The following is an 18,726-nucleotide window of genomic DNA, read 5'->3' on the forward strand; positions in this document are numbered from 1 at the left end:
AAATGAAAGCCCAGAGAAATCTCATCTTCTTATAAACGCTCCGAGGCATTCAGCCAGTCAAAAAAAATATATTTTTTCCCCTTTTCTTTCTGAGGCGCCGACAGATGGAAGAAGAGAAAAAAAAGAAAAGTGAGCTGTTATTTGAAGACCATTTGGGGTTTTCCTTTATCCACAGTTAATCAATGCTGTTCTTTTCTTGAGCCGGGGGGGAGTACATTTTACATATACAGACTAGCTACTGTATGGGTTCTTTGTCAAAACTACAGTCTGCATTGAAATGTCTTCTAGAGTTGTTATTCAAGTCAGTCCTTCGCTCATTTTTAAGTTAAATACCAAGAGGAGCCTAATTAATACAACATTATGTAAATACTTTTACGCTAAATAGCCATAATTAGTTATGCAGATATTGTCAAAGGATTGTTTTTTGCATGTGTTATGGAGCAGTTTTCTACACATTAAAAGCACTTCACTGTTATTGTTTACTGCTCCATCTCCCACCTTTTTCTGTTTCATCCAAACAATGTCAATGAGGAGCTCGGCGTGGAGAAAAAAAAAGGAGTAGTAGCAGACAAACAGCGCTGTCAGGCACTGCTGATTGAAACCTCAAGGTCACAGGCAGAGAAACAGAGAGCACAGAGAGAGAGAGAGAAACAGAAGAAGTAGGAGCGGTAGAGCAGCTTTAGACTCTCCAGGGTCTGGCTGTGCGGCTCACTCACTCTGCTATTTTGTGTGTGTGTGTGTGTGTGTGTGTGTGTGTGTGTGTGTGTGTGTGTAAGAGAGGTTTTCAAGGCCTCTCCCTGTAGGCGGATTCTGCAAAGTCACCCCGCTCTCTCGTCAATCTCTATCTCTATTTTCCCTCTCCGCTATCCTGTTGTCTGCCTTTCTTTTCCTGAGTGTAACTTCTCGACCTGCAACATGCCCTTCCCTATCTCCACCTTTTTGTTATATAGTGCTCCCTCGTGCTGCACCTCTCCATCTCCCCAAATCCCTCCATCACTCTGGCTGGATCCTGACTCCATCTTAGCCACACACGACCAAATCACCCCTAACCTCCCTCCATTCATTCCTTTACTCGTGTATCTATCTGCCCATTATTTCTGTATGCTCAGTAAGCTTGAAGGTCTTTTCTACTAGGATCTCTTCTTTTATCTTACTCGACCCATACACCTCTAACCTCCCTCCCTTTCTTCATCCTTCCAGCCCGACCTCAACCTTCGCTCTGTGCTCCAGCTGCTCTTTTCTCTCCTGCTTTCTCCAACACACCACGCAAAACCCTGCCCCAATTTATTCTTCTTTCCCTGTCAGATTTTCCTTTCCCTTTTTTTTTTTCCACTCTTCTGTCAATACGTTTTCACACCTTCTGCCCCGTCATTTCTCTTTCCTTTCCTTCGTCTCACTATCCTCCCACCCATCTTCACTTCGCTGCTCCGATCCAGCTGTTCAGGAGTCTTCCGCGCCCCCCCCCACTCTACCACCCTCCGTTTCTCAGTTCATCCCTCTTCGCCCCCACCACCCCCATCCCGCCTCCTCACCTTGTAATTCTCCACTCTTGCTGTAGAGTTCTCGCCTCTGCTCTCTCAAGTAGGCACTCATGCTGATGGCATGGGAAGATGATTCAAACCTACAAAACACACACAAAAGGTTCAACACACGACGCAACAGGAAACAAAAATAATCATTACATTTTATGTATTTAAATTGGTCTTTTGAGATATTTAAATTTTATAGGGCAGCAACTAACAATTATTTTCATTGTCAATTAATCTGTTGATTATTTTCTTGATTAATCGATTATTTGTTTGGTCTATAAAATGTCATAAAATGGTGAAAAATGTCAATCAGTGTTTCCAAAAGACCAAGATGACGTCCTCAAATATTTTGTCCACAACTCAAAGATTCATTTTAACGTCGTAGAGGGGTAAAGAAACCAGAAAATATTCACATTTAAGAAGCTACAACCAAAGAATTTTGTCATTTCTTTTCTTAAAAATGACTCAAACTGATTAATCGATTATCAAAATAGTTGGCGATTAATTGAATAGTTGACAACATCTCTTTCTGTTTATACAGGGTAATCTATTCTTTTATTTTTCTTCTATTTGGTCTAGCACTAAGCAGAGAGCAAAGGGCGCGATGCTTACTTGAAGAGCGACTGCTTGGCACGCTGTGGTTTCTTCTTCGCAAAGAAGGCAGCGAACTCGCTGCCGGTGCTGGCATAGGAGAGCTGAGCCGATGGCTCCGTGGCACTGCGGCTGTTTTTCACGTCCAGATACTCCATCAGCAGGACCTAAACAACAAAACAGAGCTCTAGGTCAAAAGATAAAAAAGCAGAAAAAGTACCTCAATAATATTTTTATGGGAAATTATCCTTCAGCCAGGTTACATGGGTTCAATCTTTCCATGTACACACTAAGTGCACCCTAAGTGCTTTTGTGTAAGACATACAACTCATATGGCTGTTGTCCTCTGCCAGCAATTTGAAGGGAACACGCAATTTTTTTGTAATCATTTCGTTACAAATTAATATCTAGCACCTCTATGTTGGTGACACTTTGCTTCCAAGTTGGTAAAAAAAGGATGGGCCACGGTCCAGTGGGTCTAATGGAATATTACAAAGACTCTAGTAATAGGTGACAAATGATGTGATATATTAAAGTACAATCATAACAAACTACAAAGCACCGATCTCAACTGTCAAAAGCTGTGTAAAGTAATTCACTGAAGCTGCTTTAATTTATCACATTCATATTATTACACTATCTTCCTATTATTTCACCTGAGATAATGTAACATGGGAGTGCTCAAGCTCATTAATGACTTTAAAGCTCCCACTCACAATCATATCCTGTAAGTTCAACATGCCTTATTCATGAGAAGCTTTTTTTTAACCAGAAAGCCTTTGTACAGCAGGTCTACTTCTAGATTTACATAAACATTTACATACTTTTACCATCAAATTATGCTCCATTAGTGGAGCTCACTACAAAACATAGCTGAAACTATGGTCATGTTAAAAAAATTCAGCTGCCATTCGGTTTTGTTGTTTTGTTTAAGAACATTTGGCTGAATTATTCTTCTGTTTTCATATCACATTTTAATGTAAAACTGCAATTAAAGGAACAGTGTGTAACATTGCATGGGATCTATTAGCAGAAATGGAATATAATACTCAGAACTATGTTTTCATTAGTGTGTAATCACCTCAAACTAAGAATCTTTGTGTTTTCATTAGCTTAGAATGACCCCTTCATACATAGAGAGCGGGTCCTCTTCACAGAGTCTGCCATGTTTCTACAGTAGCCCAGAACGGACAAACCAAACACTGACTCTAGAGAGAGCCTTTTGCGCTTTTACGTTACCTTAAGGCCACCACAGTTCTCCGACACGCTTGTGAAACTGCGGTAACGTGAGCTGCAGAGTGCAAAACTGTTGTACCAGCAGCCGCCGTCTAACTACAAACGGAGGGGTTCTCAGTTGGTTGCAATCTGCAACCACACCACTAGATGTCTGCCAAATGTCTACGCACTGTCCCTTTAAATAATGCCTTGTTCAGCAGATACATATCTAGCAGATCAGCTATTGACATCCCTGACAGCAGGTTTTGTGTTTAGCATGGCTTATAATATCACAATTTATGGCAACACACAATGTCTACAAAGCCAATCCTGAAAGCAAAGGAAAATCCAAACTTTGAGACAGGAAAAAAGGCCACTGACAAGACCGGGTCCCTTTGATGACTGGCGTGAAATATTTTGTCGACCATTTCCCTGATCTGTCTACATGATCCATGGTGGAATCCATCAACGTCTTATCATGCTTCATAAAAATCTTATCGACTTCTAACAATAGCCGAGGACGAGCACATTGAATCTGTGGCCAGACGGAGAGAAAGTTAACTTCCTCTCCTCTATCATTCTATCTGCACATTCCCTCTGTTGCTTTCATTGGCTCTCATTTTTCACAATCTCTTAGTGCTTCATCATCTCTCATTTCTCACATTTCTATTTTCTCTCTGTTGCTACCTCATTTTCATCGTCCCCCTTTCTCTCTTCTTCATTCCCCTCTCTCTCTCTGTGTGAATACATATGTTCCAAAATAGCCTCCCATATCTAATAGCTTCATAATTTAGCAGGGCCATTTAGCCTGTGTGTGTCTAATTCTGAGGCGCAGTGTGGGTCAAGCCCAGAATGGGACAGGAGTAATGGCCGAGCAGATGGAGATCCATCCCGACCATAATGATGTAATTAACGCTGCAGAGAGCTCCCCCCGTCATGCATGGGAAAGCCTTCGCATGCTTGCGTCGATGCTAATTTACGTGTACACACATGAATGTACATGCACAGCCATGAACAAAATAACGCATAAGCAGATATTTTGTGGAATTATTCTGGTTTTAAAACACAAGAAGGGTCGGAAGTGTTGAAAAAAATAGCTAAAAATGTGCACTTTTGTAACTTAAAATGTGATTTAATGTTAAATGAGTCTGGTGTAATAGCAACTGGTCACATATGTAAATACATGCATCTTCTACCACACATGTAATTACTCTCTAACATACTTCCCCACATCACAGGCAGCGCTGGAGGCCATCGAACGCGCCCTCTCCAACTGGCAACACCGGGGCCTCCGCTCGTCACTAGCCTCGTGCCGCAGCTAATCCTATCAGTGTATTAATTACTAATGAAGAGCTGATGGAGCGAAACCCCCACTCACTTGCAAGCTGACGCCCAAGTGGACTTAATGAAATGCCAGCACTGGGCTGATGAAGGGGCTCCGACCCTACTTAAATTGCATTAGCCCAGAGACAGAGTGAACTTTGGAGGCAATTAACTGGACTGCTAGGACAGAGAGAAAAAGATAGAGGAAGAGAGGGATGGGACGCAGGAAGTAACATGGGAGGAGAGATAAAGGTGGAGTTGTGGAGAATGGAAAGAGCAAAAGGATTATAGGTGTAGAGTGAGCACTGAACAGAATGCTAAAGAGGAAATGGAAAAGGAAAGCGAAGACACAAGTTAAATAACAAGTTGTTGCTGATTTAACACCTCTAAGTGAAGTTAGAAAAGAGAGGGTTGGTTTCCTAACCTCTCATGAATAATTCTGGCGAGGGCGCAAGACTTTAGTAGGCAGAAAAAGTTTGTGTTAACGTCGCCTCAAATCTACCTCGATAACAAGCTCTACATTGGCTCTTAAAATGTTAAAGCCAAACCATTGCAAATATGTGTTTTTATCAAGTGGATTCGATGGCACCGACTAAATATATCTCCATCTTATTGTGCAGTGTGCAAACTAATTATCAAGAACAACAGAGCAATTTCAGAAACTGAAGATTTCATCTTTGCTTGTCAAGAAAGTGTCTTTTTATAAACGACAAAGTTTTTAAAATTACACTTGCAGTGCAGCAACATCTTATTCAACTGAAGTCACTTTATTCTTGAAATATATAATCTTTAAGAGTTAATATGAGCACTCTGGTGAGTCAACGTCTTCTCCACCTGTCAACTACTCATTTTCTACTACTCAGTTCATTCCAAGGGACTTAAAGGGGAACTACGGCCATTCTCAAAATTCATACATATTATTCCCATCGTCTAAGACAGTCCAAAAAATAGTAGTAAACATGAACACCTCTCTCCCAAAATCCCAAAACTGGAGAGCTAAAACTCAAACTTGTGATGTCATAGCGTAAAAAGAATATGGAATGATGTTACAGAAGACACTGAGAGCACCCAGGGGTATATTCCCAGTGTATAAGGGAACATTTTCGGTTTCACAACAGACAACGCTACAATAGAATAAAGCTCATTTGGGTATAAAAAAGAAATTCTGTGGGTCCTCAAAATCAGTCTCCCATTAATTGGCTATGTAAGAAAATCACTCACTACTCACTATATAGTGGACTATATGGTGCCATTTTGTAGTGCTGTCGTAATGTATAGTGAGAATTATTATACCCTATATAATGGACTCAAAGTATCCAACAATGCATTGTGAAATATAGTGGACAACGATGGTCATTAAACAGGTACTATATACCATCATGCATTGCGCTGAAGGAAAAAATGGCAGACGGACGAGAGGAAAGAGAGCAGCGTGATTGAGAGTCATGGCACAAAAAATAATGTATTTAATGTGAGCAGAGCAGCGCATCACAACACAAATGGCCACAGAGTACTTTGTATTTATTAATTTGGTAAAACACGCTTATTGCTCCCACATTCACAACGCTTGTTAATTCTTACCTTTCACAACAAAAGCCCTAGACATATAGGCTGCATTACTGCTTCCCGAGAGGATGACTCAGAGCATTTCGCTAAGGGGCAACTCAGCAAAAATGGCTTACATATGTATTTATCACAAAAATACATGTCGGTATTTATCATGGATGGTCTACCAGCCGACATCGACCTGGCAGGTTTTAACGGCGCAAATGACCTGAGTGTCCGAAAATGTTTTTTCATAATGCAGATGAGCTCACTATATAGTCTTCTACATACAGGCTTTATACTTGATGACATCACAAGTTCGAGACTTACTTCTCTGGTTTCTGACTTTGAGAGAGAGAGTAGCTCATGTTCACTAATATTGACTGAACTTTCCAAGGCCGTGGAAATAACATATTGGAATTCTTAATTTAGGTGGTGTTCCCCTTTAATATTAGCATACTACTGCCTACACATATTGCAAATAAGCTACAATCACCCACACCAGCACCTGTTCAGCACAAACACGGCACAACCTAGTTGCCTAGCATTACATGTTCCAAATATAGCAGAGAATCATGCATGCAAAGCTTGAGCGCGTTACCTACATTAATCTCAAGGTGGCTAGTGATCTACTTAATGTTGCACCATAAAAAAAAAACTTTACAGGTGGTGTTTTGATGGCTTTGATGGATAGCCTCCCACCAGTAAAGTTCAATGTACTGTAATAATGTGCTGTAACTGCATTTATATGGATACATCCTTGTACCAACGTGCCTTTTCCTCTTTCCAAATGAATACGTCTGATAAATGTAACATAAGATATTTGTTTTGTTTCTTCCTGCCTGTGGAAGATTGTTCTAGTCTGCTATCCACTAATAAAACAATGGGGCAGCCCATCCTTTCCATATGACCTGCATGCACTGTACTTGTCTTCATAAGACAATCTCCCTTTCTTCCTTCCGCCTCCCTCTTACCCATCAGGTCAAGCATATGAAATCTCATTAAAATTGCTATTACTCATTCAACAAAGAGGCCTAGATCCCATTACTGTCACCTGTGTATGACCGCACGGCTCATCAGTGAGGCACACGTACAAAGAAGTGTCAAAAATTAGGGACAACAACAAACATTTGGAATTACAAACAAGGAGATAATTGTGTGACCAAAAGACAGAGTGAAAGACATAAGCAAAACTGTAATTAGGAGACAATGGGGGAAACAAAAGAGTTCTCTCAGTGACTGCACCCACAGAGCGTCACATCAATGCAAAACAGCACAGATACGCAAGTGACCAAAATAAACAAGTCTATAATATTAATTAGGGATGGCCCCCGGAGCTCGGTTCCAAATGGGAGCTATATCTAATTTAGTAGAAGCCTGAAGCATTGATAAAGTCCGACGTAGCTGGCTCTGCTAACAGAGGAAGACAAATGGTGGTACTACCAGATGGAAACAAAGTCTCTTTCCACATTTCTTTCTTTGTTTGAACAGGTTATGTCAAAAAAATCTGGCATTTTGGGCACCCCGGTAGCTCACCTGGTAGAGCGGGTGACCAATGTACCAAGGCTGAGTCCTTATAGCAGCGGCTCGGGTTTGAATACGACCTTTTGCTGCATATTATCCCCTGTCTCAACCCATTTCATGATTATAACTATCACTATCAAATAAAGGCAAAATGCCCAAAAAGAAAAATCTGGCATTTAAACATCAAAGCATCCCGTTAGCAACTTCTTCAGTGTAGACGGATCTTGATAAGTTCGCCAAAACAGTAACTCCATGCTAGATTAGTTCAGTGAACTTCCACTGTAACTTCCATTAAAAGGTTACAGAGAGTTGATGGAGAAACAGGAGGAGGAAAATGAAAAAAAAAAAATCAATATTCATGTGTGAATCTGTTGATGAAAAAAGGGATGGTGTGTACAGAAGTGAGACGTCGGGAAAATGGCTCTTCACACCGGATACTAAGCTTAAGAGTTCACATCATCAACTTCAGTGTGTGTGCGTGTTTGGGTGCTTTTGTGTGTGAGTGTGGTAAGGGTATGGGCGATGTGGCCAAAATCTTATATCACGATATAGGTCATTTCATATCTCGATGGCCATATATATCACAATATAGCATGTTTTGAGGTACTTCAATAAATATATAGTCTATATGAAATAACCACATGATAGAAACGATATAAAAAAAAGATATACAATAGACATTTTTATATGGTTTTGATGATATATATATCGTCATATTTCCCAACCCTAGTGAGTGGGTGCACATGCAAAACTCACATCTCTCTCAAGAGCTCCCCTAACAAAGTCAATCATTTCCACCACAACTGTTCAATGTAATTCTATCAACCAACCAATTCGGCACTTGAGTGGCTTGGGTCTCGTCCCAAACTTAAATCAGTCCACTGGGCTGAGTGCTAAGTTCTATTGGAGAAAAAAGCTTCAGCGCAGTCTGCCTTCGTAATTCATTACCAGCACTCCCCATCTATTTCTTCCGAAACCAAACGTCCCGAAGTCCCCTCATTGTGCTTGGAGAAAGTGCACACTCATCCTCCATTCTGTCCATTAGGGCCTTAACACCCAACAAATCAGTTCAATTAAGAGAAAGCATCGCTCAAAGCTTTGCAGGTGAGCACTTGTCGCTGCACGAACTCGGAAGTCAATTGGCCGAAATTGAAGGAATAAATATCACTTCATTTTCTCTTTCCTTTCCATCCTCTCCTTCTTATTAAGCCATCTTAAAAAAGCAGCCAGAAAACAACCTCAACACTTTGTTCCTTTCGCAAGGCTTTATTGAAATCGGCTGTTTTCCCATTAAATCCCTTGGCTGGTGTCTTGTCACAAAACATATTGACTGATATCCCTCGCTGCTAGCTTGAAGTGAAAGCCCAAAGTGTCCTTGGCCGTCAAAGAAAGTGTTCTTTATACGCCTTGTATTGATTGTGTTCCAGAAACTTCAATAACCTTCACAAGTTCTGACAGAGCTCCAGCCACAACTGCTCCCACAGTACTGAACTACGGCTAACCAGTGGGGGTTCCCACCTGGAGCGTATACGCATCTAGTCGATCTTTTGAAGGCTATCTTGTTGACGGAGAGAGGGAAGATGTGCCTGCGTGTTCGCCTGGAACCCATTTCATTTATCTTCGTGTCCTTGCCGTGTCCCCGACATGTTTTTTTAATGTGAGAAACATTTCTGTGTGTATCTATTGTTTAAAACAAAGAAGGAAGAGGAATAATAGGAGAGTTGAATGGTGTTTCTATGGAAACTATCCATTAAGAAGATGTAAAGTGTGCTTTGAATCTTTTTTTCTAAGATACTCAAAATAGCAGTGAATGTGTTAGGAGGGCAATAATTACTTTAGATTCCATCTGAATAGCAAAAGACAAAGACAACACGGATTAAACAGACTATATTACTTTTCATCATAATTGGTTTGGCTGAACTTTACCATTATGGTTTCCTTAAAGTTAAAAGTAAATTTTCTCTGTGTTGCTGCTCACTGAGACTGTAGAGAATCTTCATCTAGTAATTCTTATACTAGTAACTATACAGTAAATAAAGTTACGCATGGTTTTGAGTATCATATGAACTTGGACTGCCCCCTCTTAGCTGATTAGTCGACCAATAAGTCGTTTTGGTATTAGTCGACTAAAATGTCTTTAGTTGGTTAGTGTTTTTTACGTTATTTTCATGCTGAATGACTTATTTCCAAGAAACTTACGAGCACATCTCTGGTAGACACAAGATTTAAAGTGGTGCTTTTGTGTGATTCTTTGTTGAGAAACTCCAGTTTATAGTTTAAAAGATTTTATCAACTAATGGAATAGTCAACAAAATCGTATAAGTCCTATAAGAATGAGTCCTAAAACCCGGAAAGGAGTTAGCATTTTAGCACTTCCGGTTCCCTCGTCTGTAAATCAATGCGTTTTTGTTTTTTAGTTTGATGCCTGAAATAAGCTCTGTGGTTAACACAAGCTTAAGAGATTTTAACGTTTTGTTCTACGACATAAAATACATCAGTAAATATCCCACTCGTGAATTTTGAAGCCTTTATGTGTCTTAAAAAGGGCGGTTGCTAACAAGTGGCTAAATGAGACTACATAACGTCATCACGCCGACTCGTCAGCCTTTATGGCTTCGATCTGTATACTCACGCTCATGCGACCGTGGTGTAGTTTGTTTGTAGCCTAAAGTTAGCTTTTTACTTCTGGCGAATGCATTTACGCTCCAAAAAAAAAAAAAAAAAGTGGTGTTCATTTGTGAAGATTATCTTGCTGAACAAAACATGGAAGTATCATAAACGTTTGTTTGTCACAGAGCTAAATTTCTGCATTAATCCAAAAGCCAATGGAAAAATCCCATTGGCTTTTGTCGAGGGAACCAGGGTGATTCTATTAGTGTTAGTCGACTAAGAATTTTTTTGGTCGAGGACAACCCTTATGTGGACACTTTGGGTTTATTTATTTGCCTAAACAGCACCTTGTATCTCTAAGAGTATGTGAGAAAATTGATGGTAACTGAATCTCAAACTCGCATCATAACATCTACCCCTGAACCATGTTGATGATCTTCCATAGCGTTTACTGTACAGGACATAATATCGTGTACCCTTTTGCAACACAGAGTCATAAAGTGCAACGACGATAAGTCAAGGAAATGATTGCAAAAACATACACGAGCAGTTGATTAAGTCCCCAGTGGTTTGGATGTAGTAAATATATGTGGGGGTGGGGGGTTGGAGAAAAGAAGAGACTTTACTGTGGAGATGGTAGACTTCACTGCGCTCCAGCGATATGTAAATATGACAGCGCTTTGGAGGGCAGAATAAATGTGACACATTGATTAAAATGTTGGGCGAGAACAACGTAGCGATGTCTGCGCTTCATATCTAATTAAAAGAGATCATTGTCTTCTGGCTGCTCTCTGGCAGTTCAATTCGCCTCGTTTTCACTCTGTTGATGAGCCAGGAGAAGGCACCGCATATTTAAGCCACTTATATTTATATATATTTTTTTTGTCTTGATTAATCTACGGCAATGAAAGGATTCATTTAAGTTTAAGCTACGGGGGCCTGTCTTCTAAATAAAAGGGGAGGAGGATCAGAAATACATAAAAACAGGAAAGGATATTAGTTTCTGTTAGAAAACGGATGTGTCAAAGATATCCTCAAAGCCCAGGAAGAATCACAGAACCAAAGAGAGAGAGAAGGCTTTACTGGTTAGTGCCACCAAGCGTATTCGATTGTCAATTTGATCAAAGTTTGCTTTTTCAAATTTGACTCTTTATTTGGCGGCCACATCAAAAAAGCTCAGCCCCTGTTGCACGCTTTCTTATCTCTGACTACAGTAGAAAACGTTAATATGCGCAAGTTGAAGTTCTCTTGTGACGTTTCTATGATCTAGAAAATCAGTTCTTTCGCAAAGGCAGCATCTATCCATATTTTTGAATGCAGGCTCAAAACTTCCTTGTCTGCAGAGGAAGGCGAGCCACTCATTAAAAGTGTGATTTGCACTCCGGTCACACGCTCGCAGCAGACGACGGACATGGCGAGCAGTCACCCGGCCACAAATCCTCGCAGAATGCGCAAATGCCGAGCTAATTAACAAACTCGCACGCCTCAAACCGAACGGCCGACAAGGTCAAAGGGTGATGAACGTCGGGTAGCCGGAGACACTCGGTGGCAAATATACATTAAATAACACTCCCACTGGGTGGTCTTAATGAAGAATTCATGGAGAGGTTTATGAACTGTGATCTTTTATGAGCTGTGTTACCCAATTACCTGATAACGTATTGTGACTTCCATCTCGTTAATGATTCAAAGGGAAACTTGTGGATTTTCTTGCTCGGCACCTAATGTTGTTTTGACTAACATTTACATCACATTAAACTAGCCGGGCTGACAAACTGACACATGCTACTATACTGTATGTATTTTTTAAAGAGGAAAGAGAAGCATATTAATCATTTATGGATACACACAAAAATCCAGTCACTGTGATTTCTTTGATTTAACAGACTGCTTTGAAGAACAGGAAAGTTTCTGATGGAAAAGGAAAAAAGGCAATCATGGATAGGGATTAGCAAAGGCATGTGGTGTACACTTAGAAATGTAAATTCAATAACGGTGCGAATAATCAATAGATATACTCGCGCGCATTCTACAGAAAGCCACTTGAAGAATTGTGAAGTAGAGTTAAAAACACTCCTTCCAGCATCAATACCTCCGATTATCATCCAGTCTTCTACGCTTTGAATCAATACTTCCACACTGAAATTAACAGCGGGAGCATCCCCGGCATTTCCTGAACGGGGGGATGAGAAACCATTACATGAATTTTGACTTTCAAAAAGCTTGTTTACTTTACTCCCCATTCGAAGCCTATATACCGGGCCCGAGTCGCACGTTGACGAACGGCGTTTCCTTGCCAAGGCCTTGTAGCTGGGTGCACCCCGTGTTTCTGTCGGCTCTCGCATCTGTCTGCCGGTATGTCATGTGGAAAGGTCAACCTGGTTTCCACGCCTCTCAACGTGGGGAAAAAAACACCTACCGAGAGGTTTCTGTACATGTCAAAAGATGTGAACTGCAATAAGTAAGAGGTGCAAGACAGGCAGGGATTCAAATGATTTAACTGTATGGGGGGAAAAAGATCTTCTGTTCAAGCCTCCGTACCAATTATAGCAGCATCACTTTTAAATTGCATATTTTGCACGCAATAGTGAAATACTGTTATAGTAGAACTGAAGAATTGGAGATCGTAAGCAAAATTTGACCGATGTTTTGTAGGTTCCTGCCCCTCTGAGGGTCTTAAGACGTGAGATAAGGACTCTGTATCCTATAAAATTTAACAGAGGCCACCGTGGGAGCTGTAGGAATTTAATTTCTCTCATTGCTGATACGCGACTCTCTAAGACAGAGTGGGCTAAACGAAGGGGGTGAAAGGGAGTTGTGAGAAAGCAAGATAATGAGATGAAGAAGGAAATTACAAGGAGCAAAGAGGGGCATGCAGAAAGGTAGTGGGAAATTGAGAGACTGTACAGAGGCAGCAGGAATGATACTGAAAGAAGGAAGGGGGCGAGGGAAATGGAGAGAAAGGCGAAAGAACAAGCAAGAGATGAGAGAAATGGCAAGAGGGAGGGCGCGATGGACGAGGGGGCTTTTCATATTGATACAATCGGTCAGGAAATAATAACACGAGTGAGTGAATAAGAAAACCTCATTTCACGTAATGAGTATTCTAATCAAGAGATTACATTATCTCACATCGCAGAGACAGGGGAGAGTGAAGCCCCTGGCAACTGGGTGTTGGCAGTGATGCTGCGTGCTGGGGAATGGCTTAATGCCCTTCTATAACGGCGCTGAGCTATCACAGCACACATGCCTATGCACAATCACACCCTCGGAAACAGACATGCATACACCTAAACGCATACTCCTGTATTTATGAATCCGAGCACGCCAGCTGGAAATAACTCAAGTTATTGGAGCCGTAGTGTTTGAGTTCATTTTTTTGAGTTTTATGATCATTAAAAATGTGTGCAGAGAAGAAAACAACTAAAAAAACACCACATTTGAGTACCGATCTTGCCATTAAGTTCTTAAAGAGATAGCTCTTATAATCTATCGTGTATATTTTTAATGCCTGTTAAAATTAAGAAAGAAGCACCTCATCCTCCAACAAATTCAGGCTAATTAAAATGTGCTTATACACATGAGAAATGCTTCAGAAAATGTGATAAATTAAAAATTATGCAACTCCCAGTGAAGGAGCATTGGGGAGAAAATGCTGTTTTCTTTGGGATGAACACACACAGAGACATACACACACACACACACACACCGCATCGCTTTGAGAGCAACTACTGCCACACATTACCCTCTGAGATTCACCATAGGTCAGCCCAACAGCTGCTCAGCCCCTCAGCCAATCAAACAGGAGCAGGGAGCAAGGACCCGGCATAAATACACGCCAATTAAAGAACCCCAAATGAATCCGAGCAATCAAGCTTCCCCCTGTCTTTTTTTCTCTCTTGCTACTTCTTACTGACAGATTGAATGCCATCCATCACATCACTGACAGTTTCTCTGCTGATTAGTTTACTATGAGAGAAGGTGAATTAAATCAATGTTTTAAGACAAGTGCTGGGTGGGAAATAAATAAATGAGGAACAAATCTCCATGGCAGTGGATGAAAAATTAAATCCTGGGGGTTTGCCAGCAAGGGAAGGCAAAACAAACAAGGTGCAATGTTACAATATGACCTTATACTGCATTAACATTTGATTCCTTTATAATCTTTGAAGCTGTTGCTGTTTAAAGCTGAGTTTTGATTTGATATCTAGGGTCTCAATACTAACAAATATACTCAGTACTCTTTGCTCATATCTGACCTGCAGCACTGTCTGGATCTTGGCAGAGACGTCGGCCTGCTCGTAGAGTTTGATGCCCTCCTCGTGGGCCCCGCGCGGGTTCTGCACGGCGATCTGCTGCATTTGGGCCAGCACCACGCTGTGAGCCTGGGCCACTGCCTTGAACTTATCAAACAAGAGCTCCAGCAGTTCCAGCAGCAGCCTGTAGAGGGAGCCAGAGAGAGCAGAAGAGAGGGGTGAAGAAGAGAGGGGGGAAAGGGGGGAGATCAAGAGAACTTATGAGAAGTAACACTTAATAAAAATTACAAATAAATATTTCACTTTTGGAACATTTATTTTCTAGACAGTTTATTGGTTAGGAAAATACACTACTCCTGCAGTAAATCTCTTGGCCTTGGATTTCTATACAAAGAAAGGAGAAAGCCACCTAGGAATTCAGTTTTAATATTAGAAAAGAGAGGAGACTTAAGAGTGTGGGGTGACTGCTGGTGCCAGCCGGCACACAAATTAACAGATTTATTTTTTCCTATGACCAGCAAAGACCATAAAAGTCTCCACACCCCAGAGTATTTCCACAGTTAAGAGACTGCTTTCTGTGCTCCTGCAGGTTTGCCTCACCTCCAAATTCATGGTATCCATTAAAAACGGCTGAGAAATACTGATGGTCATGGTAAACAGCATCCAAAGGCCCTTTTTCTTTCTAACATGATTTCATAACAACAATATCAAACTGCCTTACATTTGTGTTTTACGTCTTCACTGCCACCAGAAGGATGTGTATGTGTACAGATACCTTCTACTAAATGATGAAATGATTCCTAAATCACCATATTTACCTACATTATAAAGGTAATTGTAAAATTGCTATGTATAAATCCTAAATAAACTGTAGCTGTCCTGAAGAAAATGAGGGAAATAACAGATAGCAACAGATAATCTAGTCACAAATCATTACTGAGTGCATTTCACATTTACATTTCCCTGTTTTCATTCACATTTCGTATTCAGCAGGTACTCGCAGCTATATTTCTCAGACAGCGATAACTCGGCACCTGTGCTGGCTATCGGAAAAGTAGTGAGAGCTGCCCAACCTGGACTCAAATGAACAGCTACTCTCATTAGTTCTAAATGGCTCTGGCTGAAGAAGAGAGCACAGCCAAAACCAAAAAGACCTTCCACTTGATCTGAGTGCTGCGCTCTGGATAGGAAACTCACAGTTGCCTCATCTACACTAATGCTTTCATACAGACTTTTGCAATACCTGCTTTCTGCGCGAGGACAAAGCTTTCAAAGTAAAGAGGGAACAGAGGTTACATTAGTTGAGTCTGACTGAGTACCCGGCGCACCCATGCTAGCGAGTGCCCACTTTATTTTAGTGGAGTTTAGTGGACAGTTAATAGAAATATAGTCACACTGTTTGTCTAACACTGGTCATTTAGTACTCTGCTCTGGCATTTTAATATATAGTTATTATTATTTTTTAACCAGTCATGGTGGCAGCCATGATATATCCAGGGCGACAGCACAATAAAGGCTACTGTTTTGAAGCAGCGAAGAAGTATTGATTTCCGGTTAAACAAGTTGATTTTTTTCTGGGTAAATAAATGATGGTATCGGATCGGTGCATAAACTGGCGTACTCGCCGATAAACAATCACGAATTTTGGGCAGTATTAGACACATTTCCGATACCGGTAGCGGAAACATTCTGTTTTTTTCTAGGCAACTACAGCTTAAAAGTTCAAAATATTGTCAATTTGAAGACCCGGATGGACCTAGATTTATATAAATCTTTCTTTTCTGAGCAGCTTAACTATTCTATAAACACACAAGCTTTGTGACTCTTACATATAGCTACATTTCTAATCTTACACTCAACTAGTATATATTTAACACACCTTATAACTAAAATTACGACCTTGCGGTTATATGCCTCTGCCAACCAGTGAAGTTGCAGTTTACATGTCCAAAATGTCATAATTTTATCCAATTAGACATTTGTGTGAAATTGTCATAATTAGCATATGGATTTGTGAGTTATGGCCCAAAATGTGTTTTGTGAGGTCACAGTGACTTTGACCTTTGACCACCAAATTCTAATCAGTTCATCCTCGAGTCCAAGTGAACGTTTGTGCCAAATTTGATGAAATTCGCTCAAGGACTTCCTGAGATATCACGAGATTGGGACGGACATGAGGAGACCTTGACCTTGACCTTTGACATCCAAAATCTAGACAGACGGACAACCAAAATCATAATGCCAATCATAATGATAATGCTCAAAATCTTGAAGTAATGCTCTCTAGAGGCTCTACTTTGGGACCCATATCTTACCCACTTATCCTCACATCTAACTGAATCGTTCCTGCACCAACCGATCAGCTTTTCTGCTAATGAAACAAATATTATTATTAGCTAGAAACGAACCAGAATAAAAGCTAAGGTTCCAAACCAGAAAAGCTATGACTGCCAAAAACAAACCATCTTCTATTAAGTATACTGAAAAGCACCTGAGCCCTTACCTCATTAATGCCAAGTCAATACAAATTACACCCCCATTTAAATGCTGCAAGAAAAGAACGCACGCTGAAAGTTTTGTGAAGTGGCCAAGGTTTCCTGGGAAGGTATCAGGATAATGTAGAGGCAAGATGGATGCTTCACTAGGGGGCATTTTGGTTGGCTGTCTGTCACTACCACTGGCAGTAGCAGCGAGTAAATGTTATTAATGGAGAGGAAAGCAGGCACAAATCACTATGAGCTATAACTCAGTGAATGGAAGATGTTCGTGAGACAAGGAGAGGAGCTGCGAAATGCCAACGAGTCAAGGAACTCTCCCTCTCTCTCTCTCTCTCTGATGTATAAACATGAAGGACTGACAAGAAAAAGGATGCACAATGAACGGCAACTTTCAGAAATTGACAATTCACGGTCATGTATGCGTACATACAGGTGGTGGCCACGCACTAAATTTATGGCTCTGACCTTGTCGCCACTTCTTTGTTGTTCAGTTTCTAAGCACACTCCAACCATACCCCCACCTTACACACACATAGACAGACGCACACACACACATAAAGTGTAGACAGCCCAGTCCTGCTCATTATCTCTCAGTGGAGGCCATCCTAATCCATATCGTCTGTTCTTTGAGCCCTCACTTCTCATTTCCCCTCAGGATCGAAGCTGACACACACGTCGGGAGAGACAGCAGGGAGCACACACGTTGACGTTAGAATCCCCGACTAACTGACCGACGCTACATCTGTGTGTGTTTCATTTTGGGAGGACAATGATAGTGCGCATATTAGATTATCATTAGGTTGGTTGTCAGCCACACAGACAATGAAATTACAGTAAATAGGGGCCTGCAGAGTGTTTCGAGCAATATTAAATGTGCCAGGTCATCCTGCTGTCATACACAAATTCACAGAGTAGAAACACATTTATTTGGAGGGTATATAAAGTTGTGTGATTTTTTTTAGCTTTTTTTATGTCTATAACCTTTTTAGTGTATTACTTATTTATTTATTTTATTTATTTAATTTTTTGTCCTTTTATCCTTTTTTTGTTTCTTTATTTATTTCCTGTCTACCTTGGTTATATGTCACGATGGTGGCTCACATCTTGGAAAATAAAGTTATAAACAGAGTAGAAATACATTAACTTGGAGGGTATGTAAAGTTGTGTATTTTTTAGCTTTTATTTTTTTTTTTTATATGTCTGTAACCTTTTTAGTGTTTTTTTTATTTATTTATTCATTTTATTCTATTTTTTTTTTGTTTTGTTGTGTGTCCTTTTATTCTTTTTTTGTTTATTTCTTTCGTCCCTGTCTACCTTGGTTATATGTCACAATGGTGATTCACATCTTGGAAAATAAAGTTATAGAAAAATCAAAAACATTTACACAAAAATTCCTTCAGACGTTAATACCCCTCTACTGAACAGGCGGGGGAAAGAAACTACACAAAAGAGACAAGCAATCAATCTTGTGATCAATGTGCTTTTTCTTGTTTTTAAATTGGATTCAAAATACTTAGCCTTTTATCTTAATGTTCTTTGGTCACTCAAGCATTTCTTCACTTTAAATCAGCTCTCTTTCTGAGGGTTTCAGATTGGACTCAGAATCTCTTATAAACCGAAAAAACAAAGCAAGAA

At 40.4% G+C, this 18,726-nt stretch overlaps 1 protein-coding gene across 2 annotated transcripts in view; it reads right to left on the reverse strand.

Annotated features, from left to right (window-relative positions):
- The window catches only part of exoc4 (exocyst complex component 4), a 135,195-nt gene that overhangs the window by 100,289 nt on the left and 16,180 nt on the right, over positions 1-18,726 (reverse strand). For both annotated transcript variants that reach the window (XM_037760049.1, XM_037760050.1), the window contains exons 8-10: positions 14,597-14,777; positions 2,142-2,287; positions 1,533-1,621 (exon numbers count right to left, since the gene is read on the reverse strand). In XM_037760049.1, the coding sequence (XP_037615977.1) occupies positions 1,533-1,621; positions 2,142-2,287; positions 14,597-14,777 (416 nt within the window). The remainder of the gene's footprint in view (positions 1-1,532; positions 1,622-2,141; positions 2,288-14,596; positions 14,778-18,726) is intronic.

Source organism: Sebastes umbrosus, chromosome 23 (genome assembly GCF_015220745.1).
Source record: "Sebastes umbrosus isolate fSebUmb1 chromosome 23, fSebUmb1.pri, whole genome shotgun sequence".
Classification (NCBI taxonomy): Eukaryota; Metazoa; Chordata; class Actinopteri; order Perciformes; family Sebastidae; genus Sebastes; species Sebastes umbrosus.